We start from the raw sequence: 26,637 nt of genomic DNA, 5'->3' as shown, positions 1-26,637 counted from the left end.
TGCAAGGAAATTGTAAACCGTGTAGTTGCTGCCCATAAATCATAAGTGTTCCACATATACATCATCAATATCTCTACCCTTTATGTTGTCTTTGACTTGGCTTATTAATGTCGTTTTGTCAATTGTTTCATGTTTCAAAAAAAAAATCCAAAAATATAACATACATTGTCTCTTACAATTCTTTTTATCTAAATTTAGGAATCAAAATATAGTGAGTTTTATATGTATCATTCGATTACCCTAAAATACATTGAATTCAAAAATTCTTTTTATCTAAAGTTAGCAATCAAAATATAGTGAGTTTTATATATCATTCGATTACCCTAAAATACATTCAATTCAAAAATTCTTTTTATCTAAAGTTAGGAATCAAAATATAGTGAGTTTTGTATATATCATTCGATTACGCTAAAATACATTCAACTCAAAAATTGAGTAACCTTGTTCCAGAGCCAATTAAGGAAAATTAGAATCCACCTAGGACGTGGGTCCAATATTGGGTAACTACTTTCTCTGGGTAAGCAGTGAATTTGATCGTCTTTGTTTTCTGCATTTTCACTGGCGTCATCTTCAGCAGATATGAGGGCAGGCATAATTTGATCGTCTTTGTTTTCTCCGCTTTCACCGGCTTCATCTTCCAAAGTTATGACAGAGGGGATAATTTGATTGTCTTCGTTTTCTCCATTTTGCCTGGCTTCATTATCCGAAGTTATTGGCTTCAGCATATACACTCCGATTGAATCTAGCAGAGTTCCACATCTGCCCTGGAAACCTATAATCGTCCCTCCCTCTTCTGTCTCAAAAGGAGTTCCCTCTTCCTGCCCGCACGGTCCATATGTTCCTTTGTTGGTATGAAACGTCAAAGATTTGATCACAACCCAACTCTCCGGCGGAGGTTTGTAACTTCCAAAATGACCGCTGACTTTGGTCAAGATTTCGTCTGGGTACTTTAGTCTGTACTGCTTGCAGTCACAGGTCAACAAACAACCAATCCATGTCAATACTATTTTCCTGTCTTTTAACAAATGTAACACATCTAGCTTGAAGCCTTGTTGATCTAATTGAGAGTGCTGTGACTTACCTCTATTTTATCACCCACTGCTCCCCAATGCGGAGGGCCGGCTACACCTCCGAGCACATCGCCCTGACGATATATACGCCTCGAGTTTACATTGCTAACATAACACATTTGAAGTGAAATTAACGAATACTGGTTTGCTGTCACGATAATCCGTGTAACTCCTGAATAGGGTCCTTCATTCCATTCACCTCCGCCGGTGCCGCCGTATTTCTGAGAGACGTAAAGGTCCTGTTGTCAAGGCAGCGTTAAATTTTATTGAAGAACAAAATCATATTCAAAAAAGGAGGAACTTGAATAGTATTCCATTTTGATTCTTCCTTTCTTATTTATAGCAGAGGGGCTCATTCATCATCTTTGAGGAGTTCTTGGTGCTAACCATGATATCTAATTCCATTTACAGCTCTATAATATAATTGACTGACTATCTACAGCTCTATAATATGATTGACTGACTACCTAACCGCACTAAAGGTTTGGAACCTGCCTTTCCTTTCTGGTTTATACCAGAGGGGATCATTCCCCTCCCTTTTCATTCACCCTCGAATTCTTTTCGCTGATCATGATATCTAATTCGATATACAGTTATATATTATGATTGAGGGTTGAATATCACAATTAGATCTTTTTAATATTAAAAAATATACTCCCTAAATTTATATAGTCAAAACTTTTTCTATATTAAATCGATTCGAATTCAAATTCGATCTTTGGTAACTATGGTTTCCTGCAACAACTCACCTGAACCGGCATGATATTCGGAATCTCTTCCAACACTCTTTGAACAACCTTCTCCACCAGCTCACCCTCGTCACTGCATATTCACAACACGTTAAATAAACGGAGTTAGAAACGAGTACACATATTAACACAATTGAGCTGTGCATAAAAGTTTGTTGCATATGGAGATTTCTTACCCGTTACACGTCTCCTGGAGATCTAATCCACTTATGTCTGCAACTCGAGAAAGAGCACCTCTCCACTTTTGAAGAGTGGTGGAGTCGTGTCGCGACTCCAGTTTACGCAGGCCCATATAATACACTCCATCTAATTTGCTCTGCGTCCTCCGAAGATCAGCGGGCTGGACATGGTAAAAAACAGGAATAATTGGAGCCCCGGACTCCAACATGTAAAAGAGCTCATTAAGGCACCACTCTGACTCTGCATATCCACGGGAGAAAATCGCCACATGAACAGAGGCGGTTCTAATAGCCTCTTTTATTTGAGATGGAAAGTCATTCCCAACTCGCAGCTCCGGCTTGTCCAAAAAGACTCTCAGTCCAGGATGTGCAGAACGGAGGCGATGGTACAGATGACTGGCCAATGTTTTCTTAACATCAACACCGCGATGATTGATGAATATGTGGTAAAAGTCGTTGGGAGATGCAATGGTGGACGAGGAAGCCATTGGGTGCAGCTAATGGAATGAATAAAGTTCTAACAAAGATGAGATGAAGAAGAGATGCTGCGCGATAGTTTGGCAGAAGTGAATTAAACTGCGCATTTTCCAGGATAGCAATAGGCGTTTGCTACTCTTCTATCCCATATGTTTTTTATATGCAATTATTTTGCTTTCATCGAGAAACAATCTGTCGCCTCGCAATCTGTGACCTGGTAGTCTTTATTACTTTATTATTTAATTACTTTATTATTTAATTAACTGTAAACTGAAATAGCACTTATTATTATTATTTTTATTTTGTTTCTCAAGCGCGTGCGCGTCTATGTCGTGTGGTTAGTGAGTAATGTCCCTCGTGTTTGCTATGATATGTTTGTCTCCTACACTGTAATCCAAGTAATTCTCATGTCTGAATATTGTGAGATATGATAAATTGTGTTAACTCCAAGTTGTATAAATAGTGAGAACGTTCCTCATTCAGCAAAGTTTCCACCCTTGAGGTTAGATGGAGGTCTTAATGTTGGAACTACTACACACCTACATGCCGACTCTTAGTTAGAGCATGGTACTACATGTAAGATTCTTTTTGCATGATTTACTCCTTGATTTGCTCCTTTTAACTCCGCAACTCGTTAGTTTTTCTGCATAATTTACTCCCTGCTCCTTCTTTCACTCCGCCACTGGCTAGTTATCTCCGGAACTTGTTGTAGGTGTTGAGTCTTCTCATTGATCAGGGATCTTCACCCAGTAATGCTATATCATGAGCATTGTAACCTATTTTCTAATGAATCATTCATTTTTTCTTTCCATTTTCTTTTAGTGTTTTTGCTCTGCAAAGCTGTCTATCCAAACTTTACTAACTAGATTCATCTGTGCAAGTTTTCTAACCCATTTACATGGTATCAAAGCCCACAGGTTGCTAGATAAAAGGCGCACCAGTACTTTATTTTGCAGGTATTACAGTTTGGAGATCGAAGATCGAAAGAAAATGGAGTTTCCCAAAGCATCAATCCTAACACCGTACAACTATCATGAATGGAAGGACCAAATGGCTCGATACCTTCGTCATAAAAGGTTGTATAGGATTACCATGGCTACAGAAGTGGAACGCACTTCAGCCATAGAGAAGTCCAAGTACCTCAACCGTATGGATGAGGCCCACGGATCCATATGCATGTGCATCTCTCTAGAGTTGTAGTTTCATCTATCTGCCTGCAATACTCCCAATGAGATTTGGAAAAAGGTTGAAGATCTCTACAGGAAACAGGATGAGATGAAAGGACATCTTCTTGAAGTGGAGTTGCTACCATTGAATCCACGGAACTATGATAGAATTCAAGACTTCTTCACCGAATATAATGATCTATCGCTGCAACTCAAGGGTTGTGGAATTGAAAAATCCAAGGAGGAGAGTCGCCAAGTTCTCTCTATTATGTCAAATCTCGGACCGGAATACTCCGTCTTTGTGTCTACATTTCATTCAGTAAGGCTCGCAACAGGTAAATCCTACACTATGCCTTCTCTCAAAGAATTTATGGAGTCCCTTATTTTTGAGCAAGATAAACTCATTGGCATGGGGAAAATCAAACCTCCAAAAGCGCATGCACTTGCTGTGCATGATGGCAGCCACAATAAAAATCACAGATCTGATTTAAATCAGAGAGATCAGCAGACAAGGGAAAAGTGCATTCCCATCCAAAGAAGGAAGGGTACACCAAGCCCTTCAATGACTCCTCTGGCTCGAGAAATGTGAAAGGGAAGAAAGGAAACAGATGCACCTACTGTCAAAGAGGATTCCATCCAGAATCCTCTTGCATTAAGAAACAAATTTACCAAATGGCAGAAAGCCTTCAGAAGCACAACCTTGGGGACCACGTCCCTCAGGGCGCCAAGAAGAAAACTGAGGATCCACCACACGAGAAAGGTAACAATTTTCATGCTTTAGTTGCAATTAATTCTTCTCCTGATGCATGGATTATAGATTTTGGTGCATCACATCATATGGCTGCTGCAAAGGAAGTCTATTCCTCTTTGGATGCATGCAAAGGACCTCCCATCCTCATGGGAGATGACTCACCTATTGAGGTCCCCAGAAAAGGTAGAGTGGAACTTTTACACGGAAGCTTTGAAGATGTGCTTCATGTTCCAAAACTTTCGGTAAACCTGCTTTCAGTTTATCAAATCACTCATTCCGGCACCGGAAAGAGAGTGGAATTCACTCCAGATGCAGTGAACATATATGATCTACATAGCAGCTCCAAAATTGCAACTGGTGAGGTAAACAATGGAGCCAGATTGTATACATTTTCTAAATTTATTGAATTTGAATCCTCCTTATTGCTTACACATGCTGATGATAGTAGTATGCTTTGGCACGACAGGTTTGGTCACTTAAATTACAGGTATATGCAACAGCTAAGCAAGAATGAGATGGTGGAAGGCTTGCCAAATATCAGTTTCTCCAAAGGAGTTTGTGAAGGGTGTGTCCTTAGCAAACATCCCAAAGAAAAGTTTGACACCGGCAAGACTCACAGAGCATGCTCTCCTCTAGATCTGATCCATAGTGATCTCATGGGGCCTTTTCCTTATCCTTCCATCAACAAAGCAAGGTATGTGCTTACATTTATTGATGATTTCTCACGATATACTTGGGTGTATTTTCTCAGGGCCAAATCTGAAGTTTTTGCGCACTTTGAAGATTTCAAAGCACTAGTTGAGACATAGTCAGAGAGAAAGATCAAAGCCCTCCGTACAGACAATGGGGGGGAATATGTTAACACAGCACTTCGGAACCTTTGCCTTTAGTCCGGCATACAGTTGCAGTACACAGTTCCATACACTCCGCAGCAGAACGAAGTTGCTGAGAGAAAGAATCGATCTCTCAAAGAGATGGCTTCTTGCATGTTGCATGCTAAGTCACTACCTCATAAGCTATGGGCTGAAGCACTTAATTGTGCTAACTACATCCAGAACAGATCTCCTCATAGGTCTGTCAAGGATTAGACCCCCTTTGAGGCTTGGAGCGGCACTAAACCAGAGGTCACCCACTTCCGTGTTTTCGGTTCCCGGGCATGGGCCAGGATCCCCTCTAAAAAGAGGAAAGCTCTTGATCCACAGAGCATTGAGTGCATCTTTGTTAGATACCCTGATGGTGTGAAGGGATACCGACTCTTGATTCCCTCTACAGACAAGCTCATCATTGAGCAAAGTGTCAAATTTGAGGAAAGTCTCTCGCATGCACCTCAATCGCTGCATGCAGACACCTTTTATCTACCTCATGTCCGAGATGATGACTCAGTACACTCAGATGCAGATTCAAAGCATGCAGATGTTGAGGTAGAGCATGCAGATGCAGAGATAGAGTCTTCAAATAAAAATCTAGTGCATGCATATGATGATTCACATCCAAGCCCAAATCGGGCTTCCAGCAGTGAATATTCCCCTGTCATAAATCAGAGAACAAGGAGCTTACATGAGATATATGCACAAGACCAACCAGCTGCTAGAAATGGTCTTGTGGGGGATAATTCTGATCTGTAGAGGACTAGCTCAGAGTTTATTGAGCCTCCTCTTGTCCTCACTGCCACTGAACCATCGCCATCCAAGCATTGTCATTTGGTTCAGTCTTCTGATCCACAGTGTTATGCTGAGGCTGCTGGGCATCCATCTTGGGAGTCCGCCATGGAGGAGGAGTATAACTCCCTCCTCGAGAACCAGACTTGGGATCTGGTCCCCCTTCCTTCAAGAAGGAAACTTGTCCAATGCAAATGGGTCTACAAGACCAAGAGTGCTGCAGATGGGCAAATCACCAGACGGAAAGCAAGGCTAGTAGCCAAAGGCTTCCAACAAGTGCATGGCATTGATTATGATGAGACCTTTGCTCCAGTAGCAAAGATGGATTCCATACGCCTTACACTTGCCATTGCGGCTGCCCAAGGATGGGAAGTACATCAGATGGATGTGAAGAATGCCTTTCTTCACGGAGACCTATCAGAGGAGATTTACATGGAGCAGCCACATGGTTTCATTTAGGATTCATCTTTGGTCTGCAGACTGAAGAAATCTCTCTACGGCCTTAAGCAGGCCCCGAGAGCTTGGTATGCGAAGATGGATTCTTTTCTCTTATCACAAAACTTTGAAGGATGTAAGTCTGATCCAAATGTTTACATGCTTAGGACACGTGATTCTCTTCTTATCTTATTTTTGTATGTGGATGATCTCTTAATCACCGGCAGCTCGGCTTTAGCCATTGCTATAGTCAAGAGGGCCTTGCATGATAGGTTCTTGATGACGGACATGGGTCCATTACATTTCTTTCTTGGTCTTGAGATCAGCCAAGATGCCACGGGCATTAAACTCTCTTAGGCTAAGCATGCACGGGATCTCTTCGAGAGATTTCGCATCACTGACTACAAGCCAGCACTGACTCCTTTTCTGTTTGGGGTCCTCCTTGAGGATGGAGGTAACACTCCATTAGTTGACAACACTCTCTACTGACGGCTAGTGGGGAGCTTATTGTACCTCATCCACTCCAGACCAGATCTCTCATACGCAATAGGGGCAGTTTCCAGATACATGCAGGAGCCACATGAGCTACACTAGAATGCTGCCAAGCGCATCCTCCGATATGTGCAGGGCACCATCACCTTCGGGATTCACTATGCAGTGGGCACTGCATTGAATCTCCTTGGCTTCACAGATTCTGATTGGGCAGGAGACAACATCGATCACAAGTCCACCTCCGGATATTCACTTAGTCTAGGATTTGGCCCTATCTGTTGGTCGAGCAAGAAGTAGGCCGCTATTACTCTCTCTTCAGCTGAGGCTGAGTACAGAGGAGCATGTGTGGTTATATCTTCCGGATCCATCGCATTTTGTTGTTTTATGCATCGACGTTTCGAACCATCCTCTGTGGTTCATCATCACGGTTTAGATTTGTGAAGAAGTCAGAGAAAGATGAGGATAAATAAATAAAGGTTATGGTAGGTATTGTAAAAAGCCGACAGGTTTTGATGCAGGTGAGGTTTTTAATTAATATATAATTAATTTAATTTAAATTTTTATTTTAAATTTAATTATGATTCTTGTTTTAATTTGATATGTTTTCATGTAATTTAATTTTGATTTAATATATTTTAATAATTTAATTTAATTTTTAATTTGACAAAATTTAATTATGATTTAATTCGGTTTAATTTATTTTGTTTTAATTTAATTTAATTTTAATATAATGTGATATAATTTAATTTGATTTAATTTAATTTAATTAATTTTGGTTTGATTTAATTTTACATTCTATTCTTAATTTTATTCTATTTTATTTTAATTTGATTAATTTAATTTAATTTTAATTTGATTAATTGATTAATTAATTAATTAGTTTATTATTATTATTTTTTTTGTGAACTGCGGTATTTCTATTATCTACAAACATTTATAAAAGTACAAAACTTAGGAGCCTCAATCTGCCCCGTAGGGAAACCAGATCTGTTGGCTCCTATACTTCCAACAGTCAATAAAGTTATCAAACTGGACATTGTCAAACAGCAAAGCAACAAAAAGACCTCTTTCCCCAAGTTTACCCCACCAAACTAGATTTTTCTCAGTCCTACTTGACCAACCCCATGAACTACTGCCGCTATGGCATGCCAGATAGTGTTCCAAAAAAACAGAGTATTGACTTTCGAAAAAGAAAAAGAAACGGAGAACAGGCCTCTCAGTTCGCTGCATTTCCTCGGCCGGTTTTGTTGCTGTCGCTGTCTTTCCTCAGCTCCGTCAACATTTCTTTAATCTCCTTGAGGTGCTCGTTCTGCTGCCTCACCAGCTCCTCCACATTTGCAACTTCCTTTTTTGCAGCCGCTGTTTCTTGCGCCATCTCCAACATCTCGGTCGCGACTTGCTCCATGGCCTTGGCCAGGAGGTGTTTCAGAACCCAGTATGTATGTAGAGCGCGGCGATACAGAGTGAGTCTACCTCGCGTGTTGCCAGGGTCCGGCAGCTGCGAGGACCATTCATCCATTTCCGGGTCAGAGGGTTCCTCTAACACCCTCTCCTCCATGGCGTCGATGATGTTCCTTATATCTGCATTGGTTTCCAAATTATAGGCTTGTTCAGCTTCATGCAGTGCCATACTGATCGACCTGTTCCCTCTTTTCCGCCTTTTCTGCGTCCTGTTACCCTCCGCATTGTTGGTGGGTTGTCGGGGGCGCCCTCTTCCTCTCTGCTCCTGTTGCTTTCGTCCATCTCTCTCTCTAACTTGCTTCGGGCCTCTGCTGCTCTGCCCGGTTTCGAACTGCTTGCCTCTGAGTTCTTCTCCCTGTCTGAATTCCATCTCTTCTGAACTTTCAATTTCAATTTTGACCCGTTCCTGTTCAAAGTGCCTACCCTCAGCCGCGTCCTTCTCTTTTAGGGCTGTCTTATCTCTTCGCTCACCCATTTTAGAGCGTTTGAGGCGCTGGTTAGGGATTCTCTTCCAAGTCGCCTCTTCTCTCGCCACCTTTCTGTTGCCTGTCATTCTTCCTGTGTTCCTCCTTATAGCCTTCTCGCCACTTTTGCTCTTATGATGGGATTGCTCCCCACTTCTATTGTCACTCTTACTCTGAATGATGGCTTTAGTATTGATAATCGGTTTTCGTTTTGGGCCGCGTCCCTGTCTCACTGAAAAATCATTTATTGCTGATGTCAGGAAGTTAAGGGCGCCGTCCTTCTGTCCTCTCCTTATTGCCGCCAGATCTTGCCTTATTCTCCTTCTCCCGCTCCACGCGGAATTGTAATTATCCTTGTTCTGCATCATGATTATCACTACCAATGAGCTGTTTTAGACCATCCCATTTTTCCAGCTGTCATCGATTCGTTCCAAAGGTTCTTTGCTTCCCCAGTTCGCTAAGCAATCTGCGGGTTTATTGCCCTCTCTTCTTACATGCGAAGTGATCTTGTAATCAATCCCTTTCAGCAATTCCTCTATGTCTCGAACTATGCTTGCATTCCTCCAGCTTTTTACTACCTTCTCCCATTTCTTTCCTTGGATTAATTTTCTTATCGTATCAACAACCAGGGTGGAATCTCCTTCAATTTCTATCTTCCTATAACCGTTTCTTCTGGCAATTTTGAGACCCTGATATACAGCCGTAAATTCTGCCTCGTTATTGGTCATTGTTCCTCCATGTTCCGCATAGATCCACTCTGTTTCCCCTTGTCCGTTTCTGAATATTCCGCCGAAACCCGCTGGTCCAGGATTCCCTTTCGCAGCTCCATCGAAATTGAGCTTAATAAACCCTTCTGGAGGCTTTCGATAAACTGCATGACTTTGATTTGCTATTGATTGGTGCTGCTTTGTTTTTTGATGGTAGATCATCCCCTGTTCTAAGTTCAGCTTATTTAAAATCTCTGTTTCAGCTTCAGAGGTTTTCCAATCCTCTTCTGCCCAATTCTCCACTAGGATTGATTCTCTAATTTGTCTTAGAGTTCTCTTCCATACTTCCTCCAGACCTGAGGACTTCCCTTTAAATATTCGGCCATTTCTTTCCTTCCACAGATTCCATACATTAAAGCCGGCTGTAATGCTCCACGCTCTTCTAACTATTTTACTTTGAAACTTTCCTTCTCCCCAGTCGCATAGGGTTTGAATTATGTCATGCGGGTTTCTTTCTGTTGTTGAGAATAGATTTCTCGTTTTTTCCCACTGGAATTGGGCCACACTACATCCATTAAGAAGGTGTTCCTGATCTTCTTCATCTGAATAACAGAGACAACATCTTGAAGGGCCAGAGAAGCCTCTTTTTTGAATTCTGTCCCATGTTAAAATCCGCTTTCTTCCTACCAACCATGCAAACAATTTAATCTTCGGCCACCATTTTGTTCTCCATATCCTTTTCCACTTTTGTTCTTCCTCCCCCTGATCTTGCTGGGTTTTTACTTTGTAAGCTTCCTTTATGGTAAATATTCCTTTCGTTTCTTTGCCCCATCGAAGGATGTCTCTGCCTTCTCTCTTTTTTATCTTTCTGGAGTCTATTTCCTTTCCGAATGTTGTTTTTTGATCTTCTGTTGCATTCCTTTTCCATTCCTCCAGAGGTTTCCATTCTCGCCATTCCTCATTTCCCTGTTCTTCAGTCCAGTAATCTTTAACTGTAATGAGGTTTCTATCCATACCTGTTCTGTAGATTTCTTGCATATCTTGTAGGTTCATCATTTTCTCCCTTTGTTGCCAGGCTTCATCCCAAAATCTCGCGATCTGACCTCCTCTGATTTCCCAAAATATATGTCTGTCAATTAAATCCCTGCTTTGAATGGTTAGGTTCCATATATCTGATCCCCGCGGCATATCTTGCTCCCTTAGACTTTCTTCCGGAGTGAGAGGCATATTATATTTTGTTGTCTAGATTTCTTTCCATAGATCCGGCCCCCCTTGTATCCATCTCCATCTTAACTTGGCAGCGAGTACTTGATTTAAAGTCCATGGGTCTCTGAGGCCCAAACCACCTTTTTCCTTTGGTCTAGTTAGATTGTTCCATGAACAGAGGGCCCACTTCTTTTGTTGCTTCGGTCCCCCCCACAGAAATTTTCTGTAAATCTCTACAAGTTTATTACATATTCCTTTAGGAGCAGCCATCACGGATAAGGGATATATCGGAATTGCCTGAATAGTGGCTTTGAGTAGAACTACCCTTGCTGCCAGGTTCAGAGCTCGGAAAGTCCAGTTTTCCAATCTTTTCATGATCTTCTCAAGGATATTCTTCCAATTTCCTATTTTGAGGGAAGAGGAGTCTAACATTGTTCCTAAATATTTGGTAGGGAGATCCCCTTTCCGATATCCCAGGACCCTGGTTAGATGATTCTTAATAGGTTCCACAGTGTTAAAGAAAAAAGTTCTGGATTTCTCATTATTAACCTCCATCCCTGAGCCTTCCATAAATATCTCTAGGATTTTCTTTATCCTTTTCACCTCTTTCAAGGTTGCTTTGCAATATATCATTATGTCGTCCACGAACTGTTGGTGGGTGACTGTGGTTTGATTTCCCCATAATCTGAGACCTTGTATTTTCCTTTCTCTTAATTCTTTTTTAAAGTATCTGCCTAATCCTTCTGCTGCTATTATGAAGAGAAAGGGGGATAAGGGATCCCCTTGTCTGAGGCCTCTTGTTGCATTGAATGTTGTTGTTGGAGCTCCATTCAACAGAATAGAGAAATTCGGGGTAGAGATCATACTCAGGACCCAATTCACCCATCTATCACAGAATCCAAAAGCTTTAAGGATCGTTTCTAGATACTTCCAGCTTAGCCTATCATAGGCTTTTGAGAGGTCTAATTTGATCAGCATGCCTTTTTCTTTTTTCGTTTTCAGCGTGTGGATTACTTCCTGAGCCACCACTAACCCGTCCAAAATCTGCCTTCCTTCTACAAACCCAGTTTGCTCTGGGGAAATAATACTTGGCAGGATCGATTTCAATCTCTGAGCTACTACCGATGCCACTATTTTGTAGATGACGTTACAAAGGGCTATGGGGCGAAAGCCTTCAGCTTGATCTGCCTGATTAGTTTTAGGAATAAGGGTCAGAAGGGTTGAGTTTATTCCAGGCCATATTCTTTGATTTATTCTGGCCTCCTCTACAACTTCCAGAACTTCTTCTGCAAGAAAATGCCACCCAGCTTGGAAGAATTCTACTGTATACCCATCCGGTCCAGGAGCTTTGTTCCTTTTCATGTTTCTGACAATATCCTCCACTTCTTCCATCGTAATTTTCCTCATTAGTGCCAGGTTTTGATCTCTTGTTACCACATTTGGGATTTCCCTACTTATCTTTGATATGGCATCTGATCTGTTAGCTTGCGGTTCCCTCAGTATGTTTTTGAAATGATTGACCAGCACTTTTTCAATTTCTTCATGTTGCAGAACTCTTTGCCCTTCTTGATTTTTTATTGAGAATATTCTGTTTCTTTGTCTATGTTGTACCATTTCTTTATGGAAGAACTTAGTATTCCTCTCTCCCTCCCTAAGCCATTGAACCCTTGATTTCTGTTTCCATAAAATCTCTTCTTGTTTCCTTCTTTCTTCTAGCTGGTTTAATATAGTACCTTCTTCTTTTGTTCTTTCCTCCTGTATGCCTTCTAAGATGTCTATCTGCTGAAGCTCTTCCATTCTCTGCTCTAGTCTCTTTTTTTCTTCTATAATATTACCAAATTCTTCTTTATTCCACTTCTTTAACTTATTCTTCATTTCCTTCAGTTTGAGTTGAAAAGTGTGCATCTTATTTTTTCCTCTTTGATCACTCGTCCTCCACCATTCTTCTAGTTTCTCCATCAGTCCTTCATTTCTTAGCCAAAAGGCTTCGAATCTGAAGGGTTTGTTGGGAGGCCTTTGTTTTAAGTCTATTTCTAATTTAATCGGCCAATGGTCCGATCCTGCTACCGGGAGGATGGTGGCTTCTATGAATACATCCTTCATCATTATTTGTTCAGAGATTAAGAATCTATCAAGGCGAGAGGCTATTTGGTTAGCTCCTCCTCTTCGATTATTCCAAGTATGATTTCCATTGATGGTTTGAATATCGATCAAATTCTGTTCCCTTATCAGATCTCCAAACTGCTCCATTGCCTTATCCATTCTCCTTGCTCCTCCTCTTTTTTCACCTGAGGCTTTAATCAGATTAAAATCCCCTCCTACGATCCACTGTTTTCCTGGTATTAGGCATCTTAAAGCTTTTAAATTTTGCAGAAAGTTTTCTTTTTCGCTCTGGATATGCGGTCCATACACCCCTGTTATAATAACCTCCTCCGCCGTTCCTACTATGCTTGCTGTTCCTGTTAAAATTCTTGGGAAGCTCATCCAATTACTAAATTGTATTTCCTCTGGATTCCAAATTATTACCAGACCTCCTGCGCTCCCGACCGCATCCTGTCCCATCATTTCATATCTATTCCTGTTTCTATTCAAAATTTCTCTCATTTTCTCAGTACTTATTTTTGTTTCTTGTACTATCATTATACTGGGTTTTTCTTTTTTCAATCTCTCATTCAAATACCTTTGTTTGCCTCTGCTGTTGAGGCCTCTTATGTTCCAGCTTGTAATAATCATCTTAACAGTTTTGGGGGGGATTGGAATACCTCTGAGAGAGGTATCACTCTTCCTGATTTGACAAGCATCTCTCCCACTTCTTGTATCGTTTCACTCATTGTTCTTCTCCCTCTTTTTTTGCCTCCCTTGCCAGTGCTGCCCACTCCTATGATTTGCGTTTCCTGTTTCTCCATTTTTTGGCTTTCCTTGTCTTCTATTAGTCCCCTTTTTTCCTTATATCTTTGGAATGCTTCTTTGTACCTCTGTTTTTGTTCTTCTGGGATGAATCTTTCATCGAGCCTTTTCCATTCCTGTAAAAGTTTCGCCATTACTTGTTCTTCTTCTTCTCCTTTTGTTTTCTGTGGGTCTATCTCCATTTCTCTTTGATCCTCTTGGGTTTCTCTTAGGTTTTCTACCCTCTGATCTTTATTCAATTTATCTGTCTCTTTGTTTGCATTTTCATTTATTACCTCCATTCCTTCTAGTTCTTCTTCCTCGCTTGCCTCTGTTTCCAGACCTTCTTCCTGTAGGACTTGAAACTTGTTTAGAGATTCTGTTTTCTGGGTTTCTTTTTGCTTACCCATCGACACCTTTTTACTTCCTCTTCTTCTCCTTCTTTGAACTTCTTTGAAGTCCTCTTCTTCTTCCCCTGTTTTCCTTGTTGCATTTCTCCTTTCATTTTCTGCTTCCCTTTCCTTTTCAGCTAGCGTAATGGGGCATTCCCTAAATAAGTGGCCATACTCATGGCATCTTCTGCAGCGAAATGGAATATGTTCATAGTCTATTGTTTAATTCCATATCTCGTCATGATATTCCAATTCTATAGTATCTGGAAGAGGCTCTGTGATGTTCATGTACGCGCATATTCTAGCATATGTGGTGTATTTTCCTCTCTTTGTTGATTCTGCCACTTTAACAAAGGAACCTATTGAATTTCCGATGCCTTTAAGGATCTCTGGATCCCAGAATTCTGATGGTAGGCCGAAAAGTCTTATCCATATCGGGGCAGCTAACATTTTCTCCTTATCTGGGTTGTAGCAATCTACCCAATCTCTCATGAACAGACCAGCGTTGTTCATGAAATAGGGTTGTTCCTCAAAGATCCGTTCCCTATCTTCTAGATTGGAAAATATGACTGTAAAAAACCCCTTTGCTCCCAACTTGACTTCCACATGTCCTTTTGGTTTCCACCTCTGTTGGATCCATCTCATAAGATCTTTCTCAGCTGGCCAATATCCTATGAACTTACAGATCAAAGCATAATCTCTCATGTAGCTTCTGTAATTTTCTAATCTATTAGGCGGGATTACAAACCTGGGTTTGTTCGTTGCCCTTGGTAGGCATTTGCTTGGAATTCCTGATCGCCTTTGTGCGCCAGCTTCTGAAGTTTCTCCTTCATTGGTTCGCTCTCCATCGCTCTGCCTTTCCTTCCTTGCTTCCCCTGTTATTACCGCTTTGTAGGAGGGGATCTCTCCCCTCCCGTGCTCCGTCCCCATCACTTCCAGTCAGCACCCGCAATCTCTGGTTATCGTTTTGTTCTTCTCCAGTGAAAACTGATTTGGTGAGGTCCGCTCTTCTGGGCTTGTCCTGATGCTCAGGACCCTCCCTACCCTGCGAGCCTCCTCTCCTTGTCTGAAACCTATCCTGCAAATCCGCTGTCGAGCATCCGGTCCGCCGACGAAACCCTAGCTCCTTTGCAGCAACCCCTGAAGTGACCCACTTTTCAATTAATTTATTATTATTATTATTATTTTAATTCGATTAATTTAATTTAATTTAATTTAATTTTAATTGATTAATTAATTAATTAAATTTTATTTATTTATTATTATTATTATTATTATTTTTAAATAAATGGAATAGATGATTTGATTTATTTTTATTTTTATTTTAATTTAAACTAATTTGTTTTAATTTAGTTTTAATTATATCTTTAATATGATTTATTTTAGTAGTCAACATCACCATTAAGGCTCTGTGGCTACAGCACTTCCTCACTGAGTTGGGCATCCACTGGCCCATTGTCATCTGGTGTGACAACCAAAGCACTCTCAAATTTTGCAGGGATCCAGTACAGCGACAGCGGACAAAGCACATAGAGATCCATATGCACTACATCAGAGACTTAGTACATGATCGGGTCATTGATTTGCAGTTTTGTCCCTCAGCGGAACAGACTGCAGACATCTTCACCAAGACATTCACTGAGCAGAATTTTCACTCTCTATGCGATCGTCTTGGAGTGAAGGACATAGTTGCTTAGCAACTGTCTTTTCTTCCTCTTCTCTTTTGATTACAATGTATTTTGAGGGGGTGTTTTCCCACGAGGTTTTCCCTCTTTCCTCAATTTTAGTACAAGTTGCACTGTATTTTGGGTGACCTTTGGCCTTAGTTGCCAGGGCCCATTTTCTATTTTTCCCCATAGTGCTGTTCAGGGGGGTTGTTGGAACTACTACACACCTACATGCGGACTCTTAGTTAGAGCATGGGACTACATGCAAGATTCCTTTTGCATGATTTACTCCTTGATTTGCTCATTCTTTAACTCCGCAACTGGTAAGTTCTTCTGCATGATTTACTCCCTGATTTTCTCCTTCTTTCACTACGCAACTGGCTAATTATCTTCGGAACTTGTTGTAGGTGTTGAGTCTTCTCATTGATCACCACTATGGTGCATTACCTTGGGATATTCACCTAGTAATGCTATATCATGAGAATTGTAACCTATTTTCTAATGAATCATTCTTTTCTTGTTTTGATTTTATTTTAGTGTTTTTTCTCTGCAAAGCTGTGTGTTCAACCTTTACTAGCTAGATTCATCTATGCAGGTTTTCTAACACATTTACATGGTATTACTAGCTAGATTCGTCTGTGCAGGTTTTCTAACACATTTACACTTAATCACCTTGCCTCTCTTCTCTGTAGCATCTCTGCAATCATTCCATCACATGTTTGAAGAGAAGCCAACCTGATAGCTCACTGCCTTACAATTCTTTCTCCACTCTTAGGCTTTGACTAAGAATGGAATTACAACATCTAAGATTCTCTTACATCCACCCCCTTCACGTGTTTGATCGTTCGATTTGATGGCCCGCATGTGATGGGGAAGGAGGCACCACCGCCAGAGGATGTGCAGCCACAAGTCCCCCAGCAATGTGCAGTGCATGATACCATTCATGAGCATAATGGTCTTGAGTAGGTTTCAGCTCTAGTTCACAATGTGAGGAGTTTGTGGCATGAGACCTCATGACTCAACACGAATGATGAAGGTAATTAGCACCATCAATTCAGTACAAATGGTAGGTATGAAGTGTTATCCAATCTCGCTCTTCAATGGATTAGCTATTTATTTTCCTAGTCTCCTATTTCCTTTTTGGATCGTTGTGACTATTTATTTGGTTCTCTAGTTCTTTTCAATCATTTTGGCTCCATCTAGTTCATTTCAATCGTTTTCGCTCCATGTTGCGAGAAGGCTTCAATGTGTCAATCTAAGGCGGCACTAGTGGGTTATGATGCCGTGGAATCTTTTAATCACTCCTTCCCTCTTGCAATCAATCATCGTTTTCAAGTGTTGAATGTCGAGGTCAAGATGGAAAGGACATGTCATCCCCAAGAGGAAATTGATTTCATGGTTAGATATCTTTGTTTAGTACTTACATAACCTAAAGAGTTGGTATCTTTCACGCTTTTCATTTTATGTTTTACGTAAATTTGTGAGTGTCCACTTTTCTTTATCAAAAAATTCTCTTTCAGTTACTTTTTGCATTTCAACCTTATTTTTCAGGCCTCTCATTTTAAGTTTTAAGCAAATTTGTGAGTGTCAACCTCTCTTTATCAAAAAAACTCTCTTTCAACTACTTTTTTCATTTCAACCTTCATTAATCTAGGCCTTTTAAGCAAATTTATGAATATCAGCCTCCCCTTATCAAACTCTTTTTCAACTACTTTTTGCATTTCAAAATTCATTAATCTCCTTCCCAGCGTATTTTGTTTTTTCCTAAACTAGCTAAACGAATCAAGGCTTATTTCAACATGAATCCTTGTGAAAAGCTAAATAAAATGGTTATGTTAAACAGGGTATTTGTGGAAAATTTGCTTTAAAGAAAGGAAAGGTAAATAGGAGAACAATAGGGGAGCACAACAATAATGTTGCAGGAGACCATGAAGGTTAAATAATCTTTTCTCTGATATAGATAGGTTAATTGTGAAAAAATTGCTTTAAACAATGAAAAGGTAAATGGGAGCACAACAACAATGTCGCAGGTGTCCATGAAGGTTAAATAATCTTTTCTCTAATCTAGAAAGCAAAGGTAGGCTTGAGAGGGTGGTGATTTGGATATTCAATATAGAAAAATTAATAAATGATTTTACTTTATAATTATTTAATATATAAAATTAATAATTAATAGAAAATTATATTTATTTTTTATAAAAATAAAAAATATATATATTTTATAATAAAAATGAAATGATATATGAATTTATATAAATTTTAATTTTAAATATTTAATAGATATGTCTAAATATTGTAAATATTAACGAGTAATATTGTTCTATAAATATTCAATAGATAAAGTCTTCAATCATCCTAAAATTAAATTATATCTGGCATAAAATACTATTATTTCTTATAATATAAGACATTTCGGTTATTGAAAAACTAATTGAAAAACTTATACTGAAACGTTTGATAGAAAAATATAAAGACATAGGAGAATTTCAAGATTTAAATAAACATGGGCATGATGTGGGGACTGCACACGCACCGTTCTCCAAATCCGCTACAAAACTTTGGGAATTCGAATTGGGGCAGCGGCTTAATCTTCTTAATGTCGATCCACACACACCCCATTGCATGTCTATCGACACAACGTAGAAGAGGGGGGCAGGGCAATATAAGTGGTCGTGACAAATACCCATTCAGAATAAATGGAATGCAAAAGGAGAAAGTGCATGCCCTTCATATAAGCCACAATCTCAAAACCTAGCATCAGGATGGCAAATAACAGAAACCCTCTAATGACCTTGCATAATTTACTTTTCCCTAGTTTGTTCTCATCTATCACATGATTTTGATTCTTGCTCAAAGTGACAAATGATGCATGGATATGGTATTTTTGACGTCTTATGTAGTAAGGCCCAATGCTTTCATGAACTCAAGCTTAGGTTTGAACTGCTTCTCAACAATGGCACAAAGAAAATATGGGTTCTTTTTTATGACCTTGCTGTCATGTGCATCCTAAATACCTCAAGAACCGAATCGCTTGTTGGGTTGTATAAGTGGATCTATTTTTGAATAAGGATGGCCTTCTTTTGAGGATTGTTATGAGCTCAGACTGGCACAACCCACATTCGTTGAGTAAGAAACATGACACCAGTGTACTCTTGTTCCAGGTAGCTTATGGACCTGTTATTAACGGCAGTAGATGTAGAAGACTCTGATAGTTTCAACAAAATAATCTGTGGAAATGGTGGGCATACTGTTACAACAGATGCTGCTACCGAACGGTAAAAAGGAGATGTGAAGCATGAAGAAAATTAATTGGAGAACATGTATATTGAATTAGGGATCAAAAGCCTCGCATATATAGAAAATGTGTCGATCTCACAATGCAGAGGCCGCCTGGAGTTTGTAATATTTGATCCGTGAACGTCTAGATGCGATAAGCCAAGCACGCACTCAATCAATAACTCCCCTGCCCTACTCTCCTTTGTCCTTCTCTTTCCAAACCATAACACTACGTGCACTCAATCATTAATTTCCCTTCCCTACTCTCCTTTGTCCTTCTCTTTCCAAACCAAAACTGTACACCACTAAGTTTGAACTCTCTTCTGGACCGGTTCAGTCCATTCATAATTCTAGGAATTACAAACTTTCTTATGTACCGGTTCAATCCATTCATAATTCTAGGCATTACATTTGTTTATAGAGGTATTATGAATTTTGACGGTTGAAATTTGAAATTAAACGTCATTTTGACAGGTTATAAGTGTATAACACATGTCAAAGTTGACGTGGAAATTTTTTCAATGGCCGTCAAATACGTCTTGGAACATGAAATACATCCTACAGGACGTCAAATTCCAAGCCTGGTTGGAACTCAAACAAGTGTTGAATGACGAGGTCAGGAGGGAAAGGACATGTCATCCTCGCGAGGAAATTGATTTCATGGTTAGATATCTTGTTTAGTACTTAGCATAACCCAAAGAGTTGGAACTCAAACAATGTTTGGCATAACCCAAAGAGCTGAAACTCAAAAAATGTTTAAATTCCTTTACTTGGAACAGATTGGAAGTAATGCTTCCATGTGTTGTCATGGCTTGTCATTGAGAGTTCCCAAACATCAATCTAGAAGTTGTTGTTTCCTATGTATGAGTTGTAGTAGTGATATAGATGTGTCAAAATAAGTGATTTATGTCTTATATATTTGTAACTGTTAAGATCAATAAAGATATCAAAGAGTGTGTTTGAGTTTATGTGTAATGCCTATCTCATCTCTCTCTATTTTCTAACTTGGTATCAGAGCCATAAGGTTGCTACATCCAACGTACAATACGTCGTTTATGCACTCCTATTTTCAAAACTGATGGTGTAGAGATAGAGGCATTGCATACAATGGATTTATTAGTTTATGACGTTCCAAGGGTTACTATAAGTCAACATTTACACGCAATATTTAATAATCTCAGGCTTTTCATTCTCAATGGCTTCATGGCCGAGGAGCTTTAAGTCTTTCTTGTTTTGGAGAGTCCAACTCCAGTCACATGTTGCAGAGTGCGTCATCGTCCCTCTCAAAAGAACATTGTTGGTCTCCTCGCAGCTTGAAGTTTTGTAGCATGGAATTGGGATCTTGGTTCAAGACTTTTGGAAGCTTCAAGCTTTTGTTGTCATCATCAGCCTTGTTTTGTGGCCAATATATTTTCAATTTGAAATTTCAATATGGGTAAAAGATTGTAGGAGCTTTGTGAAAAGAAAGAAGCAAATGAACTTCATAAAGAGGTTCTTCAATTGCAGTCAGTGGTATCCATTTTTCAAGCAGACAATGCAACTCTTAAGAATAGGTTGCAAACTTCACTAGCTGAGAAAAGCCATAAGGTTGAAAATTTGGAATCAACCATGGGAAAATATCTCCAAATGCGTGCAGATGAATTGTAAGAGAAGGTTAATCTCCTTGATTACTTGCAGGAGGAAGTTGAGTCTTTTTTTAACTCAAATTTGAACTAGAAGAGAAAAGAAATCAACACATTATGGAGATTGATTGTTTAAATGAAACAATGATGGAACAAAATCATTTTTTGAAGAAATATCATGATGCATTGTTACAACCACTGATTGAGAAATATGAGGCTATTCAAAAGCTACAGGATTCTAAGAAGGAACTTGAATTGGAAGTTAGTTGTCTTCAAAAATCTAAGATGGGGACGGTTGATGTTGAGCTTCCAAACTCTTCTTCTTCCACAATTATGATGTTGATTGTTAGATGGCTAATGTAGATGATCATGAATCATCGCATGATATTGTTGCACCCAATTTTGAAAAGCATAATACTAGTACGGGATCCTGATTACTAAGTAAAATGGGATATACTGGAGGAGGACTTGCGAAGAATGGGAAAGGAATTGTTTCACCTATTAACCTTGTAGTTCAAACATCAAGAGAAGGTTTGGATATGATCCTATTTTTTCCTCATCGCCTACATCCAATTTTGAAGTGCTTGAAGAAAATTCTCCTGATAAACATATTGATTACCTGGATGCTAATGTCATTCCAAATGACAATGTTGTTGCACCAAACTTTGAGCCTAAAAAAACAAATATGGATGCCTCTCCACATCCTCATCAAAGGAAATCATCTAGGCCCCAACATTCTTGGTTAATCAGTAGTCCAACATTCAGATCGATTCAAAAGATATGTGAAAGAATGAATTATGGACCAGTGCCAACGATCAGGATCAACTGTGGATGGATCAATGAATGGTCATGGCATCATTTGAACCAATGCTTGAAGGCTCCATATCGTCATGTTGCATGAGTTGCTCATTATTGATTTCCATTGTTCCCTCAATTGTGTTTCGGGGGGGATTTGCTGGCAATGGAGACTGTTGATTCTTGCTTCTTCCACCTTTGTGTTTTAGTGGGGGTAGTTAGATGGTGACAAATACTGTTGTCATTGCTTTGTTGATAGTTATCTTTTTTGTTTGATCAATGTGATGGTGAAGGTGTTCAAACAAATTTAGGAGTGTTGTTGTATGGCGTGTGAGACAAGTTGTCATATTTACATGCCTCATTGATTGTTTCTTAGTTAATGGTATTGATTCTGTTTGAAGCCTTGTCTTGGTTCTTTAATGTATCCTATTTTATCTGAAGCTTTTTGGGAGAAGTTGATAGTTTTTTTCACCCTTATGCCTCTGCAACAATCCTACTTTAGAGATTGACCAACCTCATTGAGGTTTCATGGATATCATCTTTAGAATTTTTGTACTTCAACATTTCATACTTCTTGATTGAAGCAAGCTTGTGTTCTTTCCATTTAGTGGATCGTTATGGGATCTACAATTCTAGCTCCATGATAATTTGAGCACTAACATCTTTATCTTTTTTTCGGGGGGAGGGTTTGCGGGCAAAGGGGGGAGGGGGGTTTCCTACGGGTTTTTCTCTATTTCTCTGCTTATGAGAGTTTATACATGGGTACGTAATCAGGTCATGTTGCTAGGAGCCATTCTATGTTTTCTTTTTTCTTGATCTCCCTATGTTTTGCTTAACGGGGATCCTAGATTTGGTTTTTCCAACACTTCATTTCCCTATGAGCCAAGTATGGTGAGTTGTAAGCTCACATAGGAACTTACATATGTCCAGTTGTCATAGTTATTCTTATCCAACACTGGGCTTCCTCCATTGATATATAATGGAGGTCTTCTATGTTCTTTTATCATAATTTTGTGAGTAATTCAATGCTATTACAGCAGGAATGGATCTATGTAGAAGATTTAACCAGAAGCTTGTCCACAACATATCCATTGAGAGCCGAGAATAAGAACATATCACACATAATAGGAAGTGGTTCGAACTTTGGAGTATGATTTGTCCTGGATCTACTCGAAAGCAATGCGATGGATGGTGACTCAGTGAGGTGAATGTTGGGAAAAATATTGAGAGGGGGGGTGAATCAGTATTTACACTTTCATAATGATGATTTTATTTTTCAAACTGTATATGATATTTTACAAAATCCAATCAGCGTATGTCCTCACCTTTAAAGAATGAAACCAAAGTATAGATAATGAACTTTGATAAACAACTAATTCTTTGTCTTAAATCAGACTGTGATGTATTAAGCAGTAAACAGATGTAGTAAGAACAGAATAAATCAACACACATGAACACCAGGATTTTTCAGGTGGAAACCCAATGTGGGAAAAAACCACCACTGTTGTCCTCTCAATCTTCAATCTTCTTATTATAAAAGTGTTTACAAGTTTTTTACTGGTGCATATTTTTCCAATACGCAGGCCTCTACCTGCTAAAGGCTACAACCTTCTCTCATTCTCCAGCTTCTGATGGAAGGGAGCTAAAACCCCCTAGCTCTTGTACTAGCTTATATGTTTACGAGTACGTATGCGCTAGCCTACAAAAGGCACCACCTTCACTCTTTCTCAAGGGACCATGTTTCATAAACTTTTAGACTAGGTACTCCTGGTACACAACAATACAATATGTAGGCCACATTTCATAAAAATTTCATATTGGACCCATCAACAACATTGAAGCTCAAAATCAATCACCACTACAATACAACCATCAAATCACCAATCAGTCAATATGAACAATCAGATCATTGTCACTAGAACATAGAGTTGAACCCAAAACACTGCATCAACAACTAGAATCAACTGCAACCTCAAAATTCATATGTCAGAATGTATACGCTACTTCAGTGACTCTAACCTACATGTATATGAGAATTCCTTTAACCCAACCTACGTATACCTCTAAAGATACTGACTCATAAAACCTCTGAACCAAAAACAATATCAACAAGTAAAGTTTTTTTAATATCTACTGTCAAATTATAGAGTTCTAAACATATCGCAGCAAAGATCACCCTTCTCACTCAATCAATCAATAAGCTAGACTCAATAGCCTTATACAATCATATATACTTTCAGATCTTATGAAGAAATCATTGACAAGCAGCAGTAAAACAACAACACTGATAATATTGATCCGGATTTAAACAGGAACGCAATAACATACAGAGATAACCATAAAGACAGATATGCAGCGGAAATAATACTTCATTTCATTAATGGAAAATACTGAAATATGCTTACAACCGGAAATAGAAATAAACTAGCTAGGGCGATGGTAGCTTATCTCTGAGAAGAGATGTGCGGCTACATGCCTCTGAACTGTGTTACAATGAGGCTCGAAGGCCTATTTATTGTTGAGAAACAATGGAAAACCCTTCACATCCCAAAACCTAACCCTAGAAGATGAAACACCAAATTATGGGCCCCGTTTGGGTAAATTGGTACATCAATTTCCCGGGGTTGTAACTTTGGCATACGATCTCTGTTTGACGCGTACGATAGCTTGTTAGAAAGATCTATCCGAGTACTACCACTTTGGGAGGCAACATGGGTCCATGGACCCATGTTGCCCCAGATTCCCAAAAACATCGTTTAGGGCCTCAAAACGACTCTGGAAGTTCAGGACCCGAAAAACTACTAAAAATAGTAAATTGTGCTATAATTTAGGAAACTAAAAAGACTGAAAGAGACAGTTGTAGGGGTCCAAATGGGATAGGTGGGTGGCCACCAACATCCACCTGGATCAAATATAGATCAGTCATCTCTAAACAACAAGCTTTTCTTCTGCATACACAAATTGGAAGAGACGAACCAACATGTATACATGCCTTCGCCAAGGCGGAACAAGCGTATATATCTACAAATACTAACTTATAACTTCACAATTATTCCAGACTTCAGACATACCCATATCATAACATTTAAAGGATAAAACATGTGTTAGCATCCAGATCTAGCCCATCCATTATCAGATCATACAATGATAAGTCATTTCAGGTCTCATGATCCTGATCCAACATTATATCCAATGGTGCACAAGATATTTCAGATCATATCATAACCATAGCCTTTACAACGTAAAATATACTTCAAATAGATGTATTCATGAAAAACCCTTTCACTTCCACTCCTAGCCCTTTGATCTTCTCCTCCTTATATACTTAGAGCATTTTCCAATACCTCGGACCAAAACAACACTTAAAACCTATGACATTCTTAGACGGGATCAAATAACCATTACTCTGCTCAATATTATGCTTTAATGCCATGGTATGGACCCTTGGTATTCATTAATCTTAATTTTCCATCCCATACGCACTTTTCCTCTTGTAAAATTGTGTGTATACGTATATGCTTCTTTTGTTCTGTGAACCTGCTTGTATACGCTACTTGGACTAGGTGAACCAGCGTATACCACTTAATGCAACTTAAAACATTATTTTTCTTCAATTGCGTGATTATGATCTGAAATCCTTTGTCCTATCATCCTATTCTTTTGTGCCATTACTCTGTTACTTCTGAATAGACCTGTTACAATGAGAGTTGCCCATTATCAATTTTGAACTAACTTGTGAGTGGGTTTCCATCAGGGACAACACATGTACCATAATGTCAACAATCTCCCCCTTTGGATTTGATGGAAACCATGTTGGTGTTGATCACTTCAAGCTGTAGAACCTATTAGATATATCAAGAAACACCAAGATACTCTCCCCCTTTGACATCAATTGCAAAGGGAGGACCAAAATATTCTCCCCTTTAGTACATGCTGAGATGCACTATACTGTCCAATGTCCCCCTGAACACATGTAGAGTCTGCAGAAATAATTTTCAAAAGAATAACATGACTCTATAACTCAACTATGTGAGTATGACCTTCCTATCACCAATAACTCATACATACATCAATCACCCAACCAAGTGGGGATATACCAAACGTTCACACATGTCTGAAAAAATTCAATTATTACATCATCCTTCCCATGCATAGTGGGGGTAAAAATTACGTCATATGTCCAAAAGGACTCATTCATAATAGACTATGATAGAAGGAGACACATTATTACACCATAGGTCTTTACATGACCTTTACAACAAATGATATGGATATCTGAGACCACACCTTAAGGATAATGCTCCCCCTAAACTTGTGCGACCTATGAATTTTCAAAAATTCATTCATCAAGCCATCTTCATCAATCAAATAAACAGTAATGAACAAAGCATATCAATAGACTGTAACCATCAATATTAGATTGAACACCCATGTCAGAAACTGATTTTGAGTCCAACCCACTATTTTTCTATCAGAAAAACACATATGCTACTGAAGCCAAAGAAACTCGCGTATATACATGATTCTCCTTCATGAAACCTACGTGTAAGAAACATTCCTCTGAAACTGGTTTTAACAGTAGGATGAGGCAGAAACAACTCCCATATTTTGTTTGTGTTGTAAATACTGGGGGTGGTGAATCAGTATTTCTTTTCAATTATTATTTTTATCAGTTAAAAACATTTATATTTGGAACACAGAAATAGATAACAGGAATAGATGCTTTTATTAATGTGATCTTTGCAATAAATCAAGTACAATATATATATATATATATATATATATATATATATATATATATATATATATGGTTTCAATCAGTTGCCAAGCACCAACTTGGACTCTTTGTGAGGCTCCAACTTCTAGAGCACCAACTCTGTCTTGTCAAGGCACCAACCTTGAATTTAGGAGAACCAACTCCCAAGACACCAATCCTTTCAGTTCTGAGGCACCAACCTCAAGGGCTCCAACCCTCTGTTGTAAACTGTTTGGATTTGTTTGGTTGTAATTATATGCTCCCAACCCTGCTGGACCTATGACTTACTTCTACCCTCCTGTTCCTTCCACTTCTGCCAGAACTTCAGCTTCATTTTTTTCTTACAGTTCGCCAGCAACTCTAAACTTTCCTTGTTCTCTATTTTATATGCCTGATACGCCTGACCTTTCACTTCCTCATTGCTCCCT

General features: G+C 39.2%; 1 protein-coding gene across 1 annotated transcript; it reads right to left on the bottom strand.

The window, feature by feature from the left end:
* Positions 1 to 972: 972 nt before the first annotated feature.
* On the bottom strand, positions 973 to 2,486 carry LOC149211325 (putative 2' cyclic ADP-D-ribose synthase BdTIR). The gene is made up of 3 exons (XM_089390417.1): positions 1,996 to 2,486; positions 1,820 to 1,892; positions 973 to 1,309 (listed from the first exon to the last, which is right to left on the bottom strand). The coding sequence occupies exons 1-3, from the start codon at positions 2,484 to 2,486 to the stop codon at positions 1,058 to 1,060; spliced, it is 816 nt and encodes a 271-aa protein (XP_089246543.1). The 3' UTR covers positions 973 to 1,057.
* Between the last annotated feature and the right edge of the window lie 24,151 nt (positions 2,487 to 26,637).

Source organism: Pinus tabuliformis, chromosome 1_1, assembly GCF_031772625.1.
Source record: "Pinus tabuliformis cultivar Carrire ecotype Pingquan chromosome 1_1, CPIR1, whole genome shotgun sequence".
Taxonomy (NCBI): Eukaryota; Viridiplantae; Streptophyta; class Pinopsida; order Pinales; family Pinaceae; genus Pinus; species Pinus tabuliformis.
The sequence above is the reverse complement of the archived record's forward strand: the minus strand, read 5'-3'. Positions and strand labels throughout refer to the sequence as shown.

Coding starts and splice junctions, on each gene's coding strand:
- LOC149211325 (XM_089390417.1), bottom strand. CDS start 2,486: ATGGCTTCCTCGTCCACCATTGCATCTCCCAACGACTTTTACCACATA. Junction 1,893..1,995: donor CTCCAGGAGACGTGTAACGG/GTAAGAAATCTC, acceptor GTGAATATGCAG/TGACGAGGGTGAGCTGGTGG. Junction 1,310..1,819: donor CGAATATCATGCCGGTTCAG/GTGAGTTGTTGC, acceptor CCTTGACAACAG/GACCTTTACGTCTCTCAGAA.